This window comes from Diabrotica virgifera, chromosome 5 (assembly GCF_917563875.1).
Source record: "Diabrotica virgifera virgifera chromosome 5, PGI_DIABVI_V3a".
Lineage (NCBI taxonomy): Eukaryota > Metazoa > Arthropoda > Insecta > Coleoptera > Chrysomelidae > Diabrotica > Diabrotica virgifera.
This window is the reverse complement of record NC_065447.1, coordinates 8106039-8127243: the sequence shown is the minus strand read 5'-3', so window position 1 is coordinate 8127243 and position 21205 is coordinate 8106039. Positions and strand designations below refer to the sequence as shown.

General features: G+C 32.6%; 1 protein-coding gene across 5 annotated transcripts in view; it reads left to right on the top strand.

Moving 5' to 3' along the window:
• The window catches only part of LOC114337420 (vacuole membrane protein 1), a 79333-nt gene extending 59305 nt beyond the window's left edge, over nucleotides 1-20028 (top strand). For all 5 annotated transcript variants that reach the window (XM_028288107.2, XM_028287878.2, XM_028288030.2 and 2 more), the window contains 5 exons: nucleotides 11526-11671; nucleotides 12951-13086; nucleotides 15424-15573; nucleotides 16738-16900; nucleotides 17012-20028. In XM_028288107.2, coding sequence (XP_028143908.1) covers nucleotides 11526-11671; nucleotides 12951-13086; nucleotides 15424-15573; nucleotides 16738-16900; nucleotides 17012-17434 — 1018 coding nt within the window. In that variant the 3' untranslated portion in view covers nucleotides 17435-20028. The remainder of the gene's footprint in view (nucleotides 1-11525; nucleotides 11672-12950; nucleotides 13087-15423; nucleotides 15574-16737; nucleotides 16901-17011) is intronic.
• The last annotated feature ends 1177 nt before the right edge of the window (nucleotides 20029-21205 follow it).

Genomic DNA, 21205 nt, shown 5'->3' with positions numbered 1-21205 from the left:
TTTGCTCCCCTACCATTAGTAAGTTTGTGCAAAAAAATCGAATCGGAATAATTAATGGGGCCGACGATACAGCCTCGACTAAAACAATATACATATTTCTCTATTTATATAAATGGACTGGTTTCATGTTTTTACATACATTAACATGCACAAAAACAATCGATTTGTCAACTACATACTTTTTGTAACTATAAAAAACAGTTTAATTACAATGATAAAGAAACGATTACTGTTTACGAGCAGCTCGAACAATAGGAAACGAAATAGACAACAATTGTGGATTAAATAACAAAACTTATTATAGGGCACCAATTGAAATTGCTATTTTATTGAAAACCAATGAGCAGTGTTTTAAAACCTATAAATAAATGGGCAAAGTTAAATAACCATTTTATTAAACGATTAACCGATTAAATAATATAATTATAATAACGGAGATAAAACGACATTAAACGTTTAAAAAAATGCCCTGTTTTTTGTGAAGCCTACGTCTACGACATTAAACGTTTAAAAAAATTTTTAATGGTCTTAACCTATAAGTTAGCATTATCATTAGCAAGAAAAAGAAGGTCAACTCTACATCAGCCAAACCCCAGTAGAAATATTGACTCACTACAACTACCTCACCAAATAGAAATGGAAGAAGAATGATAAGTTTCTGCCAAATAAATGACTTGTTAATAGGTAATTCTTTCTGGTATCAACCGAGAAACGAAAAATATACATACGTAGCAGAAGAAAGAAATGCGAGAAGCATAATTGACTACATAGTATATCCTCGAGACGCAGAACTAACGATACAAAATATAAAAACAGAGAACGAAGCCGAACTCAGTACCCAACACAGACTAGTGACAGCAGAGATAAACATGAAACTAATGGAAATAATAGAGAGTCCTCAATATACAAGAATAGCAATACATAAGATGAAAAATATGGAAATGAGGAAGTTATACCAAAGAGAGACAGATAAAATACTGGAACAGTTTGAAAACAATGAGGAAATATGGAATATGGAAGAGAGATGGAAAAAATTAAGAGACACGTTACGGAACACTGCAAAACAAGTATGTGGAATAAGAAAGAATGGTAAGAATAATAAAAGAACTGGATGGTGGAATAAGGAAATAAAGCAAGCTGTAAAAAGGAAGAAAGAAATGTGGAAGCGATACATAAACACAAATCAAGAGCAAGACAGAGACGAATACAGAAGACAGAGAAATATAGTGAAAGAACTAGTAAAAGATGCGAAGAAGAAGAGCTGGAAGGAATTAGGTGAAGAATTGAACGAAGGTTTTGGGAATAACAATAAACAGTTTTGGAATAAAATAAGAAGCATGAAAGGAACAAAAAGGAAACAAATAAGAGGAATTAGAAATGAGCGAAATGAATTGAAAACAAACATACAAGACATACTAACCATATGGAATAAGCACTATAAAGAAAAATTCGAGGCAAGTAACCAACAAGATGAGGAGAGAGGACAGCAGGCAAGAGAAGTGGATAGGGACAATCGAGTAGACGAAATTCATATCAAAGATATTGAAGAAGGATTGGCAAGAATAAAGATTGGAAAAGCGGGAGGTGCCGATGACATAGATCCGGAGATGATGAAGTACGTGGGAGAACGAGGCAAGTTTTGGCTGCTGGAAATAATGAGGGATGCATGGAGAACAGAAAAGATACCGGAAGACTGGGAAGAAAATTTGTTGATACCAATACACAAGAAAGGAGATGAAGCGGAATGTGATAACTATAGGGCTATATGCTTATCATCAGTGGCATATAAAGTCTACACCGGGATAATAGAAAGGAAGCTCAGGAAAGAACTGGAAGGAAAACTAGAAGAAGAACAAGCGGCTTTTAGGAAGGAAAGAGGAACAACAGATAATATATACATACTGAGAAATATAATTGAAAGGAAAAACGAAATAGGAGAAGACTTATATGTTACGTTTATAGATATTAAAGCTGCTTTTGATTCTATAAATAGAGAAGTAATATGGTCAGTAATGGAAGATCTGCAAATCCCGCAAAAGATAGTAAGCGTGGTAAAAAGTACGTATAGAAACGTACTTGCTAAAGTACAAATAAATGGAAACAGATCGCCAATAATAAACCTAAGGAGAGGAATAAAACAAGGGGACAGTCTCAGCCCAGTTTTGTTTATATTAGTAATGGATAGAGTAATGAAGAGCGCTAAAAGAAGGTCAAGGCAATTACAGTCAATAATAGGGTACAGGAATTTAGTACCAGTGAGAATGGAGGGATTACTATATGCAGATGACTTAGTAATAATAGCAGACAATAAAGAGAAAATGCAAAAATTAATCAATATATGGGTGGAGGAAATAGAAAATTTGAAAATGGAGGTAAATGTAAAGAAAACGAAGACCATGATAGTAACCCAAAAGAAAAGGGAAGAAATAAACCAAACGATATTTAGGTGCAAAAACGAAATAATAGAAACAGTCTCGACGTTTGAATACCTTGGAGTAATAATATCCGAGGATGGAAAGATAGATCAAGAAATCTCATACAGAGCGAAAAAAGCAAATAAGATCTACTATGCACTAAATAAAACAATATTTGGAAAGGAAGAAATAGATAAAGAAACAAAACTGAAGGTATACAACGCAATCTCTGTGCCAACTTTAATGTATGCAAGTGAGACATGGGTAAACAATGCAAAAATAGACAGTACAATAAACGCAGCGGAGATGAAGCAGCTAAGAAAAATAGCAGGAAAAACGAAATTGGACAGAATAAGAAATGAAGATATTAGACAAAGACTGAAACAGGAATCGATAATAACCAAGATACAAAAAAGAAAATTAAAATGGTATGGACACATTAACAGAATGGACCAGGGAAGACTACCAAAGCAGGTGATGGAATCGAAAAGATATGGTAAAAGAAGGAAAGGGAGGCCAAGGAAGAGATGGATCGATCAGATTATAGAAATTGGACAGGAAAAAGGAAAAACACATCAACAAATGAAAGAGTTAGCAAAGGACCGCAAGAAATGGAAGAGATGGATAGAAGATGAATAAAACCTCCGACGCCCCTGAGGGGCATAAGGAGTTTCGAGAAAGAAGAACATGCACAAAAACAATCGATTTGTCAACTACATACTTTTTGTAACTATAAAAAACAGTTTAATTACAATGATAAAGAAACGATTACTGTTTACGAGCAGCTCGAACAATAGGAAACGAAATAGACAACAATTGTGGATTAAATAACAAAACTTATTATAGGGCACCAATTGAAATTGCTATTTTATTGAAAACCAATGAGCAGTGTTTTAAAACCTATAAATAAATGGGCAAAGTTAAATAACCATTTTATTAAACGATTAACCGATTAAATAATATAATTATAATAACGGAGATAAAACGACATTAAACGTTTAAAAAAATGCCCTGTTTTTTGTGAAGCCTACGTCTACGACATTAAACGTTTAAAAAAATTTTTAATGGTCTTAACCTATAAATTAGCATTATCATTAGCAAGAAAAAGATAACAGAAAGTCAACTCTACATCAGCCAAACCCCTGTAGAAATATTGACGCACTACAACTACCTCGGCACCATAATAAATGAAGAATGAATCAACCACCAAGAAATAAGAGCACGCATCGGAAAACCTAGATCCACCTTCAACCATATGGGGGCCCTTTTCAAGAGCCACAACCTTTTTCTTGGTATAAAAGTAAGAATGCTGCGATGCTATAGTTGTGCTAGCAAACTAAGAGAGTCATTAATATTCAGCTCAGCTGGGTACTATTGAAGGAAATGTGTAATTAAATAAACAAGGGATTATTCCATAAAACAGGTAGATCCTTTGTTGATACAATTTCACACCTTGAAGAATAGCTCCCGCTGAGCTGAATATTTATGACTCTTTTATATATAGTTCTACTGTGCAGGTTGCCATTGTCCGAGTTGTGAAATTATATAAACAAGGGTTTAATTTTATAAAACAGGTAGATCCATTGTTTATGGAATTTCTCTACTCTGACAATAGCACCCCGCTCAGCTGAATATTAATGACTTTCTTGGATAGTTTGTCTTCTCTGTCCTATTTTATTGTGTTAACTCATGGACCTTGAACGAAGATATGTGGCGAAAATTGGAAGCATTTGAGATGTGGCTATATCGGAGAATTCTTAAAATCCCATGGACTGATCGGGTCACAAATAAGGAGGTCCTTAGAAGAATGGGGAAGAACCTAGAGGTACTAACCACCATCAAATCTCGAAAGTTGGAATACTTTGGACACATTATGCGAAATGAATCCAGATATGCCCTCCCACAGGCCATCCTACAAGGAAAAATATTTGGAAAGCGAGATAGAAGCTCAGGAAGAAGAAGAACATCCAGGTTAAAGAACCTCAGAACCTGGTTCAACACGACATCTGTGCAGCTTTTCCGCACTTCTGCAGATAAAATAAAGATTGCCATGATTACCGCCAACATTCGTCACGGATAGGCACATCAAGAAGAATAACCTATAAATATTTATAATTGGCGGTAAGCCAATTGACAGTTGACAATTTGACAATTGACTTAATTGGTCTCGATCTTATAGGCATCAGCCACGTTTTGTAATTGAAATTCTGAAAGGTGTTGTATCCTCAAATTCTGATCTTTCTGTGCTTGTTTATAGTTAATTAAATATAATTTGTCTCTGAACTGTTATTAAACATCGAAGTTTAACATCTTCAGCAAACCCTCTTCAAAAACCCGACGTTTAGGTAGGATTTTTTCCGCCCAGAATTTTCGTAAATTCCAAAATTTATGCTTAACTTCTGAGTGGCAGTTTCCTTCTATAGACGTGGACTATAATTTCAGTGTTTTTCTAGATAAGCTTCTCCGCATCTTCAATAAGACATTTCCTTTAATTCCTATTAAGCCAAAACATCGGAAACCTTGGGTTACGAAAGGTATCCGCATATCGGCCAAGAATATGCGTTCACTACTATACATCAATAAATTTAGTGCCAATGTTTCTGTCACTGAATATATCACAAAGTACAGGACAACATATCTAAAACTTATCAAATCAGCTAAAAAAGCCTGTTATCAAAATTGTCTGGGAAGCTCTAAAAGTGTTGCAAAAGAAACTTGGTCTATAATAAACGATCTTCGAAATAAAACTCACACATCTCAATCATTTTCCCTTCCAAATCCTGAAAGTCTAAACGATTACTTCGTTAGTGTGAGTAATAATATAACATCAACTATTTTGCCGCAACAAGATCCCATTTCCTATCTCCCTAATTCAAGAAAGGTGTCGAATTCATTCTTTTTAAGACCAGTCGATAACTCTGAACTGATCCCAACAATTAATAGTATCAAAAGCAAATCATCCTGTAGTACTGATGGACTATCTATAAAAAATTTCTCTAATCTCACAGAAAATGTGTTGGAAATCCTCGTCTCACTAATTAATGATTCCTTCGAAAAAGGTAAATTTCCAGAGTGCCTAAAGACAGCCATTATTATTTCTCTTCATAAGGGTGGTGAAAAATCTAATGCCTGCAACTATAGACCTATTGCCTTACTACCGGTACTCTCAAAAATTATTGAGAGACTCATTAAAACTCGACTTTTGTCCTTTATCGTTGATAACAACATTTTATCACAAATTAAGTTCGGCTTTTTAACTAATCAATGTACCACTGATGCCATGTTTTCTGTACTACATGAGGTTTACCAAGCACTAAACAATAGGGTGGAGCGTCGGTATACGTATAAAAATTTTTTTTATGAAAATGAAAACGCCTGATTGCGGGAAACTTGTAATATAGGATATAGAATTTTTTTATGTTTTTTGTTTTTTTTTGCCGGTATCCCCTCCACCGCCACAGCGTCGATATATATGTGGTATATAGGTAAAAAAAAATTTGTGCAAATGATGACGCCTGACTTCGGGGAAGTTGCAATTTAGAATATAGATATTGTTAATGTTTTTTGTTTTGTTGTGACGGTATCCCCTCCATACCCACCAAATTTTTTAACACTTTTTTCGGAAAATGATTTTTGCACCATTTTAGTTAAGAAACATACTTTATTTTGAAGTGATGTTAAATTCGTTTAATGACATCTCCTTTGTATCCATACTATTTTCCCTTTAATAGTGATTTTTGATACCCTCCAGTACTACTCACAACAATTCCATTCATCCATAAATTAAAATGCTAAACTAGACCAAAGTACCTATTTATTTTTTTTAATTATTACATACTACAATAAATTTAAACTAACTTATGTGAACAATTTACAGGTTTGAAATAAAATCTTTCTTGCTTTCAAATGTCGGCATGATAGATCTTGAAGCTAGTTGGTTTCTGATTAGTCCATCTCGTCTTTCATATGCACAAACTCTTAAGAGATGCTTCAGTTACCATTTTGACTGCCCTTTCCACGGCCTGTGTGTGACAAGGATACTGTTTTAGTACTTGCGTTCTTCTACTATTGTTCTTTTCCGATTGTCGTCAAAAGTTAATGTTTTATCTTTACGACCGTCGAAGTACAAACCAAGCAAAATTGTTGATTTTGAGAATTTTTTAAGATCTACTCTATTTTGTTGTATTGCGCGTCTAACTTTATGGTGGTTAATAATATTTTGAGTGTCTTCGTTGTTGACTATTCCATAATCTTGTACCACTGCCGAAGCAATTGCAGCACCTGTTCTGTCTGATACGGCGTACCTATCAAGCGTTTTAGCTAACTCAGAGAGATTCCTTACGTTTGGTCGGTTGTAATATAGTTTGTTCATCAGAAATAACGGCAGATTGCTAATTTTTCTCTTCAGGTTGGGTTACCTCATACCCGTCGATATTGTTAAATACCGGTTCAATTTCTAGTTCCATACCATCTACTTGTCTGTTACAAGAGGATGTGCTAGGTTTTGCGTCATCAATGATGTTATTTCCTTTGTCACACTTACTTCTCACTTCCCGTTTTTGTTGTTGCCGAACAGCTTCAAAATCTACAGAGCCAATCATCATTTGCCGACATGACCTCTGGTCTTGGAGAAATGGGCGTTCCTTTATCGGCATCTAAAACAATATTGGAGTTTATACGTTCCTGTAACGACTCGTTTAAATAACTGTTACATATTAAATTAATTATTAACTTATTTCCTTACCTTGTTCTGCTTTAAACACGAACATGAATTCAAATTGTCGCATTTACACCCAGCAATGTTAAACAATCGCAAACTGTCTTTCTTAAACACATCTAATTTTGATTTGTAAGAAGCGACGTCTTTTCTTTTTAAATATGGCTTCAGAAGGTCTTTTCTCTTTTTCTGGTTTTCTTTAATTAATGCTACAATTCTTTGATGGCTTACAGTTGGAATTGAAGCAGATTTCCAAATTTCTTCAACCTTTTGAGTAACAATTTCTGAAGCCTCCGACACAAGAAGATTTCGGTTAGTACCATTATTTTCTAAATTACATACAGGGTGTAACAAAAATACAGGTCATAAATTAAATCACATATTCTGGGACCAACAATAGTTCGAATGAACCTAACTTACCTTAGTATAAATATGCACAGAAAAAAAGTTATAGCCCTATGAAGTTACAAAATAAAAATCGATTTTTTCGAATATATCGAAAACTATTAGAGATTTTTTATCGAAAATGGACATGTGGCATTCTTATGACAGGAGCATCTTAAAGAAAAATTATAGTACAATTTGTGCTCCCCATAAAGATTTTATGGGGGTTTTGTTTCCTTAAACCCCCCAAACTTTTCTGTACGTTCCAATTAAATTATTATTGTGATACCATTAGTTAAATTCAATATTTTTAAAACTTTTTTGGCTCTTAGTATTTTTTCGATAAGGCAGTTTTTATCGAGTTGCAGCTTCTTTTTTAATATGTTTACATAAAAAATTTATGGGGGTTTTGTTCCTTTAAACCCCCCAAATGTTTGTGTACGCTCCAATTAAACTATTACTGCGATACCATTAGTTAAACAAAATGTTTTTAAAACTTTTTTGCCTCTTTGTATTTTTTCGAGAAGGCACCTTTTATCGAGATATGGCTTCTTTTTTAATACGGTTCAAAATATACCTAAAAATGTAAATCATACATAAATTTTCATATTATTACCAAGTCTCCACTCCATACACAAATATGTGGTGGATTTGACAAATATTCAAAATATCTCGATAAAAACTGACTTTTCGAAAAAGTACTAAGAGCCAAAAAAGTTTTAGAAATATTGTGTTTAAGTAATGGTACTACAATAATAATTTAATTGGAACGTACACAAAAGTTTGGGGAGGTTTAAAGAAACTAAACCCCCATAAAATTTTTATAGGGTGTCCAAATTTCCCTATAATTTTTTCTTAAGATGCTACTGTCATAAGAATGTTATATGTCCATTTTCAATAAAAAAACTTTAATAGTTTTCGATATATTGAAAAAAATCGATTTTCATTTTGTAACTTCAAAGGGTTGTAACTTTTTTTATATGCACATTTGTACTAAGGTAAGTTAGGTTCAATCAAACTATTTTTGGTCCCAGAATATGTGGTTAAATTTATGACCTGTATTTTCGTTACACCCTGTATATCGAACCCATAAAAAGTATTTCATCACATCACAAATCGTGTGGAACATGGTAACTCTCTTGGTACAGAAAAAAGGGGCACTCTATTGCACTTCTTGTATTTTTAGACATTTTAACTTTTAAATAACTCGTTAACCTGTAACTCTCTTCACTGTATCTAGGCGATGACTAATGGTGTACGGTGTAGCGTCTGTCTAGTTTTCGTCTTCATCGGGCATGTCGAAACAAGTTTCAGTAATACAGGCCCGGTCTCATATTACTACCATATTATGGCTCGTAATTATCACTTAAAAAATTTCAAGAAAAAAAATTTTTTTTTTTCGGAAAAAAGGAACCGCTGAGCTCTAAAAATATTTATTATAATAAATAAAACAATAACTTTTAATAAAAAAATCAATCCAACTTCTTCTTCCACCGCCACATCAGTCTCAAAATGAAAATATATTGAAAGTGGTGGGGGCGGTGGAAGCACTTGACATATATTTTTGTAATTTTCTGAAAATATTTGTTTTGTACTTGCACAACTTTCTGTAACTCAAGCATAACTAATTTAAGAAAAAAAATTTTTCGCTCCACCCTACTAAACAATAATCGTTATACTGCCACTGTTTTCTGTGACTATGCCAAAGCTTTTGATTGTGTAAATCACGACATCTTGATTAAAAAACTAAATTTCTGTGGAATTCGAGGTATTTCTTTGAATTGGTTCCAATCCTAGTTGAATAATAGGAAACAACTAGTTAGAGCAAATGATACTGACTCTAGTTTCAAAAACATTGTATGTGGAGTACGACAAGGTTCAGTATTGGGTCCTCTTCTGTTCCTTATCTTTATAAATGACATCACTAATTTAAAAATCGATGGGAAAATTTTTCTTTTTGCTGATGATACCAGTATCACTTGGAGCAACTCAACTATTGCATCTCTTCATGAAACTATAACTTCGGATCTACTGACGATAAAGACCTGGTCTGACTCTAATTTATTCTCTTTTAACGTAGATAAAACAGTAGCATTATCCTATAAAGGAGCTGTTCAACCTTTGCCTCGTAATAACAACCAGATCAGTACCGTTGATTCTGTAAAATTTCTTGGTATTTTTTTAGACAGCAACCTCAAATGGTCCCTCCATATCGATTCGTTAAGTAAGAAACTCTCCTCAGCTTGCCATGTAATAAGATCTGCCTCAAGGGAACTCGATTTAGCATCTTCTAAAATAACATATTTTTCGTTGTTCGAGTCTCATCTTCGATATTGTCTTCCTTTTTGGGGTTCTAGTACAGCTGCCCAATTTGATGTTATTTTTAAATTCCAAAAAAGAGCAATAAGATATCTCTTTGGCCTCAGAAGATCTACACATTGCAGAAGTTGCTTCAGAGATCACAGAATTTTAACACTTCCATCTTTATATATTCTAGAAACAGTTTGTTCAATTCGTAAACACCTTCATTTCTTTCCAGCAAGACCCAATCATCTTTACTCCACCAGAAATTCAATCTTTGATATTTATTTACCGATCCCATCCACTGAGTTAAGAAATATATACTATATTCCGCAAAAAAAACTTTACAATCATCTCCCTTTACAACTTAAATCTGTAACAGCTTTCCCAAAGGTCCGTAAAATGACAAAAGCCTATCTATCTAAAAGACCATACTATTCAATAGGAGAATTTCTTAATGAATAACTAAGAAAATTGGGTTTCATACGCAGTAGCTAAAACTGTCAGTTCCTAATGTTGTATTTTATTTATTTATTTATTTGTTGTAAGTACGTTCAATTTGCAATTTATATAAATTTTGCAATAAATTGTTTTTATCTTTGCTTTTATATCTTATATACTGTATACTGACGATTTATCTAATTTTAGGAAATTGTAGTTATTTGTTAATTGATATTATTTTTCTTTTGACTGTATTTTGTCCATAAAATTGTAAAAATTTTCAGTGACAATAAAGCATATTTCTATTCTATTCTATTAACACGTTAGTGATGGTATTTTATTATTGTTGACTTCTTTCAGTGTTGGAAACCAAATTTTGGTGCACTCTATGTGTTTGCTACATATTTTTCTTCATTTAGTAGGATGTGGAATACTTCTTTGATTTTCTTTTCTTTTTTGTCTGTTTCTTTCATACCTATTAGTGCATATTTCCATTTCCATCTGGGATCTGTCAAATTCTGTTTTTAATATATGATTCCTGCTCATTTATCCTAACACTTTAAGCCTTTTATGTTTCTTCCATAAAAGCTGTTGCATTCTCAAGGTATTTTTGGAAACTACGTGAAACATCTTCATTAGAAGAAGTTTTTCCGGGGAATTGAGATTAACGTAGATTTCATTTTTAAGCGGGTCATCTTCGTTCATGGTTACAAGATTTTATAGATCCTCTATACTTAAAAAGATGCAACCACAAGCGATAGCCGGGAGTTTTACAAGAAAATCAAGATCATAATGAAAGGATACATGTCACAGACGAATATATTGAAGAATAAATATAAGAGTTTCTTAACATACAAGATATCCGATAAACAGGTAGAACGCTATTATTAGTAGCTGAGATTAAAAAAATATCGACCAGTTAAAAGACAACACAATACTGGAACTCATAAAACATGGTGGAGAGCTGCTGTATACAGGTAGCGAAGACTCACGAAGGGTTGTGAAGCTACAGAGAGATAGAGGGATAGATATAGATAGATATAGAGATAGATATAGAGATAGAAAGAGAGAGAGAGAGAGAGAGAGAGAGAGAGAGAGAGAGAGAGAGAGAGAGAGAGAGAGAGATACGGGTAAATTGTGAAAAAGTTTTAAAATTTTGGAATCTTTCTTTTTGGATAAAACTTTTTTAATGTAATGTAATGACATAGTAACTACATCACAGATTTTTGTTGTAAACTGATTTAATATATCGCTATTTTTATTTTCAGAATTTTAGCAAGTAAAGTTATCCTCGGAGTGATTTCACTCTCAGTATTATTATTGTACATATTAGTAAATTCCAAAGGACCACACCAAGCGCTGGTACAAGGGGTGTATAAACAATTGTTATGGTGTTCATATTGGGTAGGGTTAGGTAAGTGTTTATTGTAATTGGCATTATTTATTAGAAACGAAGAATTGTAACAGTTTTTGGATATTATTTATATGATTTGGATTCTGTATTACTAATCATCACGCTGCATCTGTGCTCTGCAATTTTTCCAAGCAATTTGAAATGATTTTCTGTAACCAATTGTATGTTTCTTGTAAAAAATTTAATAGTTTTTCCCTAAACTCATTCAATTTGGGTCTCTTCAATGCAAAAAAACGCACGTCAATGTATGCAATGTATGATAATATTCTATGCCGATGACATAAAAAATATATCTTAGTAATAACAACTTACTTGATTGCCAAATACTTCAAACATTCGATAAGAAGTTGTCTTTTGCCGATTATATCAATAAATTTGTTTCTGATACTAATAGATCACTAGAATTTATCTTAAGAAATGCAAAATATTTTTAAAATATTAACAAACACAGTGATAATATATGGAATCCATATCATAATTATCATATATACTTAAGGGGCTATCCTAGTGTAAAAGTACGAAATTCATATATTTTTTTGGGAATTTCTAAAATAAAAAGTACTGTACCAATTGGTTTGAAAATTTGCATAAGCATGTACTATAAAAAGAAGTACATTTTAAAAAATGTTCATAAAAAATATTGAAAATTAAACGATTTATGCGCCATCTGCTGGTACCGCGAAAAAACATAGCTCCACTGCTGCAGTGGTTGGGACTAATTAATGGAGATTCTGAAACATACAATTTCAAAGTTATTATTGAAATATAAGTTATTTCCTATACCATCAACTATAATAGAAGTTTTTCGATCGGATAAAAAACGTCAATTTGGCTGTTTTTCAAACTGAGAATGTTTTAGCTAATTTAAAAAAAAATTTAAATGGTATTGGAAAAAATTTATATTTCAATATACACTTCAAAATTTTATGTTGCAGAATCTCTATTAGTCCCAATCACTGCAGCAGTGGAGCTGTTTTTTTTTCACGGTACCAGTAGATGGCGCATAAATCATTTAATTTTCAATATTTTTATGAAAATTTTTTTACGTGAATGTACTTCTTTTTATAATAAATGCTCATGCAAATTTTCAAAACAACTGGTACAGTACTTTTTATTTTAGAAATTCCCAAAAACAGTATATGAATTTCGTAGTTTTACACAAGGATAGTCCCTTAAACAATGTCGCGTCAGTACAACTAAAATTTTGGAAATACTTGCATTTGTTTTTATTACATAATAATGAACTAGAAAAATTAATTTTGTTTTTTTTTTCTTTTAGGCATTTTGTCGTCAGTAGGTTTAGGTACGGGCCTTCATACATTTTTGTTATACCTCGGACCCCACATAGCTCAAGTCACTTTAGCGGCGTATGAATGTGGTAGTTTAGACTTTCCAGAGCCACCCTATCCCGACGAGTAAGTATCTAATTATATAGAATGTAATATAATCAATATTATCAAGTAGTGTTTGCAATGGAGAATCGTAGAAGTCCTACAAAAATATAGCTCGATGAATAAATCAGAATTTTTTGAGAAATTAGTGATTTTTATAAATTTGTCATCTACTTGCTTATACAGTGCGCTGGAATAATTGTTACCCCCCCTTCCCCCCTTATTAACTTATTTATTTTTAGCACATAAGCAAAACGCTTGGTCAGGTCGATTTTTAAAATATTTATAGTATATTATAGCATCAATGTTTCGAACTTTACGCAATCCCTCTTCAGGTGACAGGCATAACTTTGATTTTTTTAAATGGGAAAGTACATCATGTGACACCTCATTTAAAAGCTTTTGAAATACCGATTACAAAAATGTATCATACTTTAACCCTATTTGAGAGTGTAGGCGCAAAACTTCGGTCGAAATATTTTTAAATGCATTCATTTTTTTAATCCTGAGAAAACTAATAAGTATTTTTGAAAAATTTAAACTCAGAATGAAATATTACACTATTATCGAGGGTGGAGAGTCCCTGAGAACTTCTATAATGTTTATTTTAATAGGTCATAGGGGTGAAAAAAAGAAAAAAATTAATCTGATTTTTATTTTCAAATATATCATTCAAAAGAAACTTTTTGTTTAGTCTAAGGGACTTTCAGCCTTCCGTAATAATGTAATCTTTCATTCTGTGTTTAAATTTTTCAAAAATACTTATTAGTTTTCTCAGAATTCGAAAAAAATGAATGCGTTTAAAATGAATTCGACCGAAATTTTGCGCCTACGCTCCCAAATAGGAGTAATGTGTTATACATTTTTGTAATCAGTATTTCAAAAGCTTTTAAATGAGATGTCACGTGATGTACTTTTACATTTAAAAAAGTCAAAGTTATGCCTGTCACCTGAAGAGGGATCTCTTAAAGTTCGAAACATTGAGCGCTATAATATACTATTATTATTTTAAAAGTCGACCTGTCCGAGCGTTTTGCTTATGTGCTAAAAATAAATAAGTTAATAAGGTGATACAGTAGCGATCAACAGGTAGCAAAAACGCGTTCCAAGATTGCGGCTGTAATTTTGAATATTTTTTCGAGATATTTGGCACACGTATTCGTAATATAATAAAGAATGGCGGTACAGAGCCCAATTTGAAAAATATATTAATATGTGGAAATTACTCTGTAATTAAATACAATATTAAAAAAACGAGCCTGTACCGCCATTAAGAAAAACAAAAAAATACACTTTCTTCAAATAAAGTTTTTTATCCGATGCCTAGATTTTGTTTCATTTTGGAACTACATACTAATGAAATAAAAAATTTTAGTAGTTCCAAAATGACACAAAATCTAGGCATCGGATAAAAAAAGTTTGGAACGCGTTTTCGCTATCTGTTGATCGCTACTGTTTCCTCTTAAAGTCGCCGGTTTACGAAATAACGAATTTATTCCTTTCATTTGCACCATACTGTATACACATGCAACGGTGGAAAATAGTGTCGCGCACGCTTGATTAGCAATTAAAAAACAAAGGAGTTCTGAATATTGTATTGCAAAAAACTCTTCGGGATTTCATCAATCGATGTTTAAAGAATATCTACTTACCTTGGCAACATTTAAATTTTCAGTTTTTCACATAGTTTTTGAGGGTTAAAAATGGCCGATTTCGCAATTTTTCAATTTTTAATCGCTTATATGTCAAAAACTATCAACTTTAGAGAAAAGTCTCTAAAGACCTTTTCTATTTGGAATGATCCAAAAAACCGAAAAAAACTTTGTTATATGCAAAAAAAATAATTTTAGGAAAAAAAAAACAAAAAAAAAACTTTAAAAAAATTTTTGACCCACTTTTGGTCCTGGCAACATGCAAATTTGTTAAAAGGGGTCCTTTTTGAGTAAGATTGTGCAAAAAATCCGAATCGGAATATTTTTTCTAGCGGATGCGCAGTGGCTTTCTGGACTAAGTAGTAAATGGTGAAAATAGGCTTGGTGTCCCTGGCTATTAGGAATGTAGACGGATCCAGAAGTATTGAGTGATGTTAACAGGAATTGAGTCACTAAGACTGCTAAATATTATTGGGGTTATGTAAATATTGTAACTGCTTCTCAAACGAAAAATAAATAATTAAAGAGACCTAGACTAATAACTTCTGAACTGAAAAATGTTCGAGATTAAACCAAATTACGAACATGAGGACAACTTTTTCATACGGTACAACACCGTCAGGCTTGCCTTCTATTGTAGGCCTATATCACACTACATGTAAGAATATTTTTAATGATTTAATTACTCAAAAAATATATATTTTTTTAGGATAGTCTGTCCTACCGACGGGAAGGTTGGAGTAATCTCGTTCCTTAGTATAATGTCTAAAGTTAGACTGGAAGCCATGTGTTGGGGTGCCGGTACGGCCTTGGGGGAACTACCGCCATATTTTATGGCAAGAGCAGCAAGACTATCTGGGTAAGTGTAGTTTTTTTATCTAAATGTCTAAAGTCTAAATCAAATAAATAAAAAAATATTTTTTTATTAACGAGGAAAATATTTGCACAGGTTTTTAACAGCTTAAATTATTAAGTAGACAGTGGCAAAAAAATCTGTTGTATATTAACATATTTTCATTGTTTTTCTTCATGGATCTTTTAAAACAAATATTTTTGTGCAACTCATGTTATTATACGTATTTCTTCGACTTATTTTTATCGTGATTTTAAGTTTGGAACGGGGAATAGTCACAAGTGACTAAATCTGGCGCATACTATGGATGCTAGATTAATGGGTGTTCCAAGTGGTGTAATTTTGTCTAAAAAACGAGAAACGGTCGTTTTGTGAGCGGTTACGTTGACAAGTATTTGTAAAACAAAAACAAACGCAGGAATTTTTTCCCCAAATTGACGTAAAAATGACCCAATAGAACTGCATAGTACACGCTAGTTATTGCTGTACTTATTGACCGATGCGAATAACACCTATTGCATCCTAAAAAGAGTAGCCGTCAGCAACGAAGATGGTCTTGGCCTTCTTTGGTCCAACTTCGCTCATTTTTCGTGCATATCTTTGCCTGATACTTAATTTTCGGCATGTAGAAATGGACCCTGTTGTAGTAATTGGCTTAAGAAAGCTTACATGAGAAGCAAGAGAGGGAGAGAAAGAGAGGGATAAAGAGAGAGAGCGAAAGGGAGAAAAAATAACGAGAGAATGAGAGTGAGAGAGAGCGAGAGAGAGGGAAAGTGAGAGAGTTAGGAAGAGAAAGAGAGAGTGAGACCCTATGCTACTAAGGGGGCGTTCAAGTATTACGTAACGCGATTTTTGAAGATTTTTGACACCCTCCCCCCTATGTAACGCACCGTAATGGGGCGTTCAAGTAGTACGTAACGCAATTTTTGAAGTTTTTGACCCCCCATACCCCCAACCTACGTTACGTAATACTTAAACGGCCCCTAATTGACTGAGACACCTTACAGGGATCCATTTTTTACATGTTTCGCCCAGTGTAGGATTTTTTTTTCTTCAAGTGCTTCACTTGCCGGAGAGATTTATTAAGATTTATAAGAATATTTACTTAAAAACACTATTTTAGAATTTATTTGAAGGAATAGCAAATCAGTTAACTTATCTTTATTTTAGTATTGATCCAGACGATGAAGACGAAGACCTGAAAGCTTTCGAAGAACTAGAAAAGAAAAAGAAACACCACAGAAACGAGTTGACCTTAGTAGAGAAAGGAAAGTTATTCGTAGAAGACATTGTACAAAAAGTTGGCTTCTTAGGAATTTTGGCTTGTGCTAGTGTAAGTAAATTTAAAGAAATTGTCGTCTTAAATGACTTTTAGTTTGTGGGTGTAAATGTCTTGAGTATATTTTGAAATAATGAAAAAAGTAACTATGTCTTGTATTTTCAGATTCCAAACCCCTTGTTTGACTTGGCGGGAATCACCTGCGGCCATTTTCTAGTCCCATTCTGGACCTTCTTCGGAGCCACCCTAATAGGAAAGGCCATCATCAAAATGCACCTCCAGAAAATGTTCGTCATCATCGCTTTCAACGAAACCCTAATAGACACTGCCTTAGACTGGTTAAAACTAGTCCCCGTCGTCGGAGAAAAACTCCAAGTACCCTTCAAGGCGTTCTTGAACGGCCAAAAGCAGAAGCTTCACAAAAATGCCCCAGTAACCACGGAGGGTGGAAACATCTTGGGATCCATTTTCGAAAAATTCGTTATCGCCATGGTGCTGTACTTTGTTATTTCAATAGTTAACTCGTTCGCACAATCGTACCACAAGCGAATAAACAAGAAGAAAAATACCAAAGCTAGCAAAGATTAGGCAAATTTTTGATAGACAAGTTCCTAGTGTACATAATTTTTCTAGAAGATGCAAGATGTATTAAAAAATGTTTGCGCGAATGAAAAATAGTTTATATTATCAGTGATAATTTTTATAGTCTCAACAACAATAATTTAATATTTGAATTTTACAACATCAATTACATAAATATACAGTTATTTTCGCTGCATATTTTGGTGCTTTTAATCGCTATGTATATAAAAAAACTGTACAATATATCCAATGGCTGGGTTTGCTACTTTTGTTCTCTTTTTATTTGCCACGTTTGCTTCCACTTCGCTAGTCTTCAGTCTTTTTAAATATTATTATTCTTTTTTCGCCGACTTTTTATCTTCTTTCCTTTTTTTAATGACGTCACTAATAAGCTCTCTTGTTATTTCAGCAAATATTTTTGCTTCAAAATAATTTTTTTGTGAACAATCAAACCGTTTTAATTTATTTTCTACAAAATCTTGGTTTGTTTTCTTTTTTTTTTCACGTTTTCTTTGATTTTTCTTTATAATTTTGCCTTATCATCTTGAATGAGATAACGTTGAGTATAGCTTTTAAAATCTTCTCTGTACTTAATCTGTGTCATTACAATCGTATTATTTATGATTTTCTTACTCTTTTATATATCCTTTACATGTATATATCTTAATATCTTTGTTATTTGTATAAAAGAACTACATTTTGTATGTAATTTTTTTTAGATCATTCATATGAGAAGTTTAAATAACCATCACAGATATATAATATCATCTACGTTTTTTTTCTCTCTAATCAATATTTACTTATTGCATATGATGAATAATCGATTAAATATGCAAAAGAAACCAAAATTGCTCGTTTTGTAATCAATTAAAATCCAGTTTTTCAGCTTTTCTGATTCCTTTATGTGTTTGTATCTCAGTACTTTTGTAATATCTATAAAACTTGATGTTTTCCATGTACATTCTCTCTTTTTAGATCCATTAGATATTGTGACAATGATCTATTTTCCTATTTATTTATGTCCTATTTACAGATGGCTACTATGTCACATGTTAACTGTTATGCCATTTTATGCGGCAGATAAATATTTAAGACGTTTAAATATGATAGATCTATTCTTCGCTTTTTTCTTTTAATATAAATATTTACATATTGCAAGTAAATAATCGACTAAATATGCCAAAAAATCCTAAATTATTCCTTGTTTTATCAAAACCGGCCACCTGAACTAGCCGGCCAGTTTCAAAGTTCCTAAAACCAAAATTTGTGGACTACAAAACCTGGTATTAGCGGCCACCTTTTTATATCGGCCAATAGTTCTGTCATTTTTAGTGACCGTTATTGATAGGTTTTACTGTACTATCATTTTTTGACTCATGTTTCCCCTTTTCAGATCATGTTGGTATTGTAACAGACCCCACTCTCATCAAAGATGGCTACTAAGACGTCATAAGCCAGCTGTCATGTCATTTCATGTGTCAAATAAATATTTGAGGCATTTAAATATAAATCACAGATCTAGGACCTTGGTTTTTTCTTTTTAATAAATATTTACATATCGCATGCCATTCAATCGATTGAATATGCTAAAAATTCTAATATTTTTCCTTGTTTCATCAAATTCTATTATATTATTGATGCTTTTCTTACTCTTTTACTTCCCCGCCTTAAAAATGGTGACTTTGACGTCAACTGTCATTTCGTCTGTCAAAAAATATTTGAGCGGTTAAATAACAGTCACAGATGTGTGATCCTCATTATTTTTCTAATAATTGTTTATAAATACTTCATGTACATAATTGTACTTCATGTACTAAATGTTCTAAACGAACCAACGATATTCTTATTGTAATCAAGAAAAAAATAGCCACTGCCTAAATAAAAATCGACGTCATGATAAATGAATAAATTCTAGTCTAATTGATTCGCGCTAAATAATCATTTTTAATATATTTTGCGTCGTTAAGATGTTACAAATTTAGCATTTTTGATGATTGTTTTTGTTATCCTCTTATTTTTTAGTAAATTACTTGATTATAGTAAAATTTAAAGGTGAACACATCGTCCAGATGTTCTTTCTTTTCGATTTTGTGTTCGAAAAGTGCTTTAAAAAGAAGCAATATCAAAAGGAAAGTACAAAAGTAGCGTATACTTTTGTTTTTTATGAGAATAATGTTCCAACGAACCTTTCAATCATTTTAATGTACAGGGTGTCCACAAATAATGTTTGAAAAGGAATACTGTACTATTTCGAGTACCAATATCTTCAAGAATAGAATTTGGTACATTAATTAAGTGAAGTGGAAAGGATATTTTTGTGGACACGTCGTATAAATTGATCCACGTATTATTTATTTTGTTAAACTTGTATATAGGTATTTTGAATCAAACCATTCCTGTTATCCTATTTTGAGTGAAATTTTTATTTCTTGTCAATTATCGTTTGTAAGTAATTATGGTAGATGGTATACTACAGAAAGAACTGATTAAACTAAACGTTGCTTAGGTTAATTACACAGATCCTGTTACAATAATATTGATATTCCGTCAGATCGCAGTTTTTATACAGTACAATTAAGAAATAAAAATTCAGTTCAATATTTTTGTTATTTTATTCCATTTTCCCATCAAATTTTACTCTCTTTAAAGGAGAATGATGGCTCAGTGTGAGTAATTTAGTAGGTAGGTACATGGTTCGAACCAAACTCTAGCCAGAAGTTTGCAAGTGAATCGAGTTGCCGATAGCTGAAAAGCAAGTGAATTGTAATAGAGTCGGATTTAAGAAAATAATATGATAATAATTCAAAGAAAATAATAAACCAAGGCTCCGAAATACTACCAGAGATAACCACTAGCGAAATCCATTAAGCACTAAAAAAAAAGATTGTGTGTGTACTTTGTACGCACGTAAGAAGTTATACTTCTATTATATAATTTCAACGAAATAAATATACTTACCTGTTTATATTTGCATTTTATTTAAATATTAAATTAACTTTCTTACCTACCACTTTCAAAAATTTTTTTATTAAAACTAGCAAAAATTAAAAAAAAAAACGTGAATCGTCCGGGATTTGAACCCGCGACCTCTCGATCTCTAGTCCAATGCTCTACCTCTTATCTGTTTTCTCTCCAGAGTTCGGAGCCGTTTTTTAATTCTAAACAATTCATTGCAACTAAGTATATACTGTCTGTGTACGCATGCGCGCAGAATTATTAAATTTTACTCTCAATCGCGTCTAAAGAAGTATAACTTCAAAAATGGAAAAGCGCTAGGTGAAGATGGAGTCGTACTAGAGGCCATTAAAAACGGAGGCCACATTCTTATAGGTTAAATAAAAAATCTCTTCAGCTTATGCCTTCATCAAAAGTCGATACCTGAAAAATGGAAAAGCGCAGTAACAATACTTTTGCATAAGAAGGGAGATAAGACAGACTTAGATTACAGACCCATTAGCCTGCTAAACCCATACAAATTCTTTACAGAAGTAGTGACATCAAGAGTCGAAAGGAAGCTAGATTTTTACCAACCAAAAGAACAAGCTTGATTTCGCACAAACTTTGGAACAAGCGACCATCTGCAGGCAGTAATTGAAAAGTCAATAGAATATGCATAATAAGAAGCATTCGTGGATTGTCATAAAAGCCTTTGACACAGAGCTGGATAGCATTTTAGAAGCTCTAAACTCTAAATGCATTGACTCTTATTATAGTACAGTCATCTATAATATTTATAAAGAGGCAAAGATGAGTGTTAATATACATGATAAAACGAAA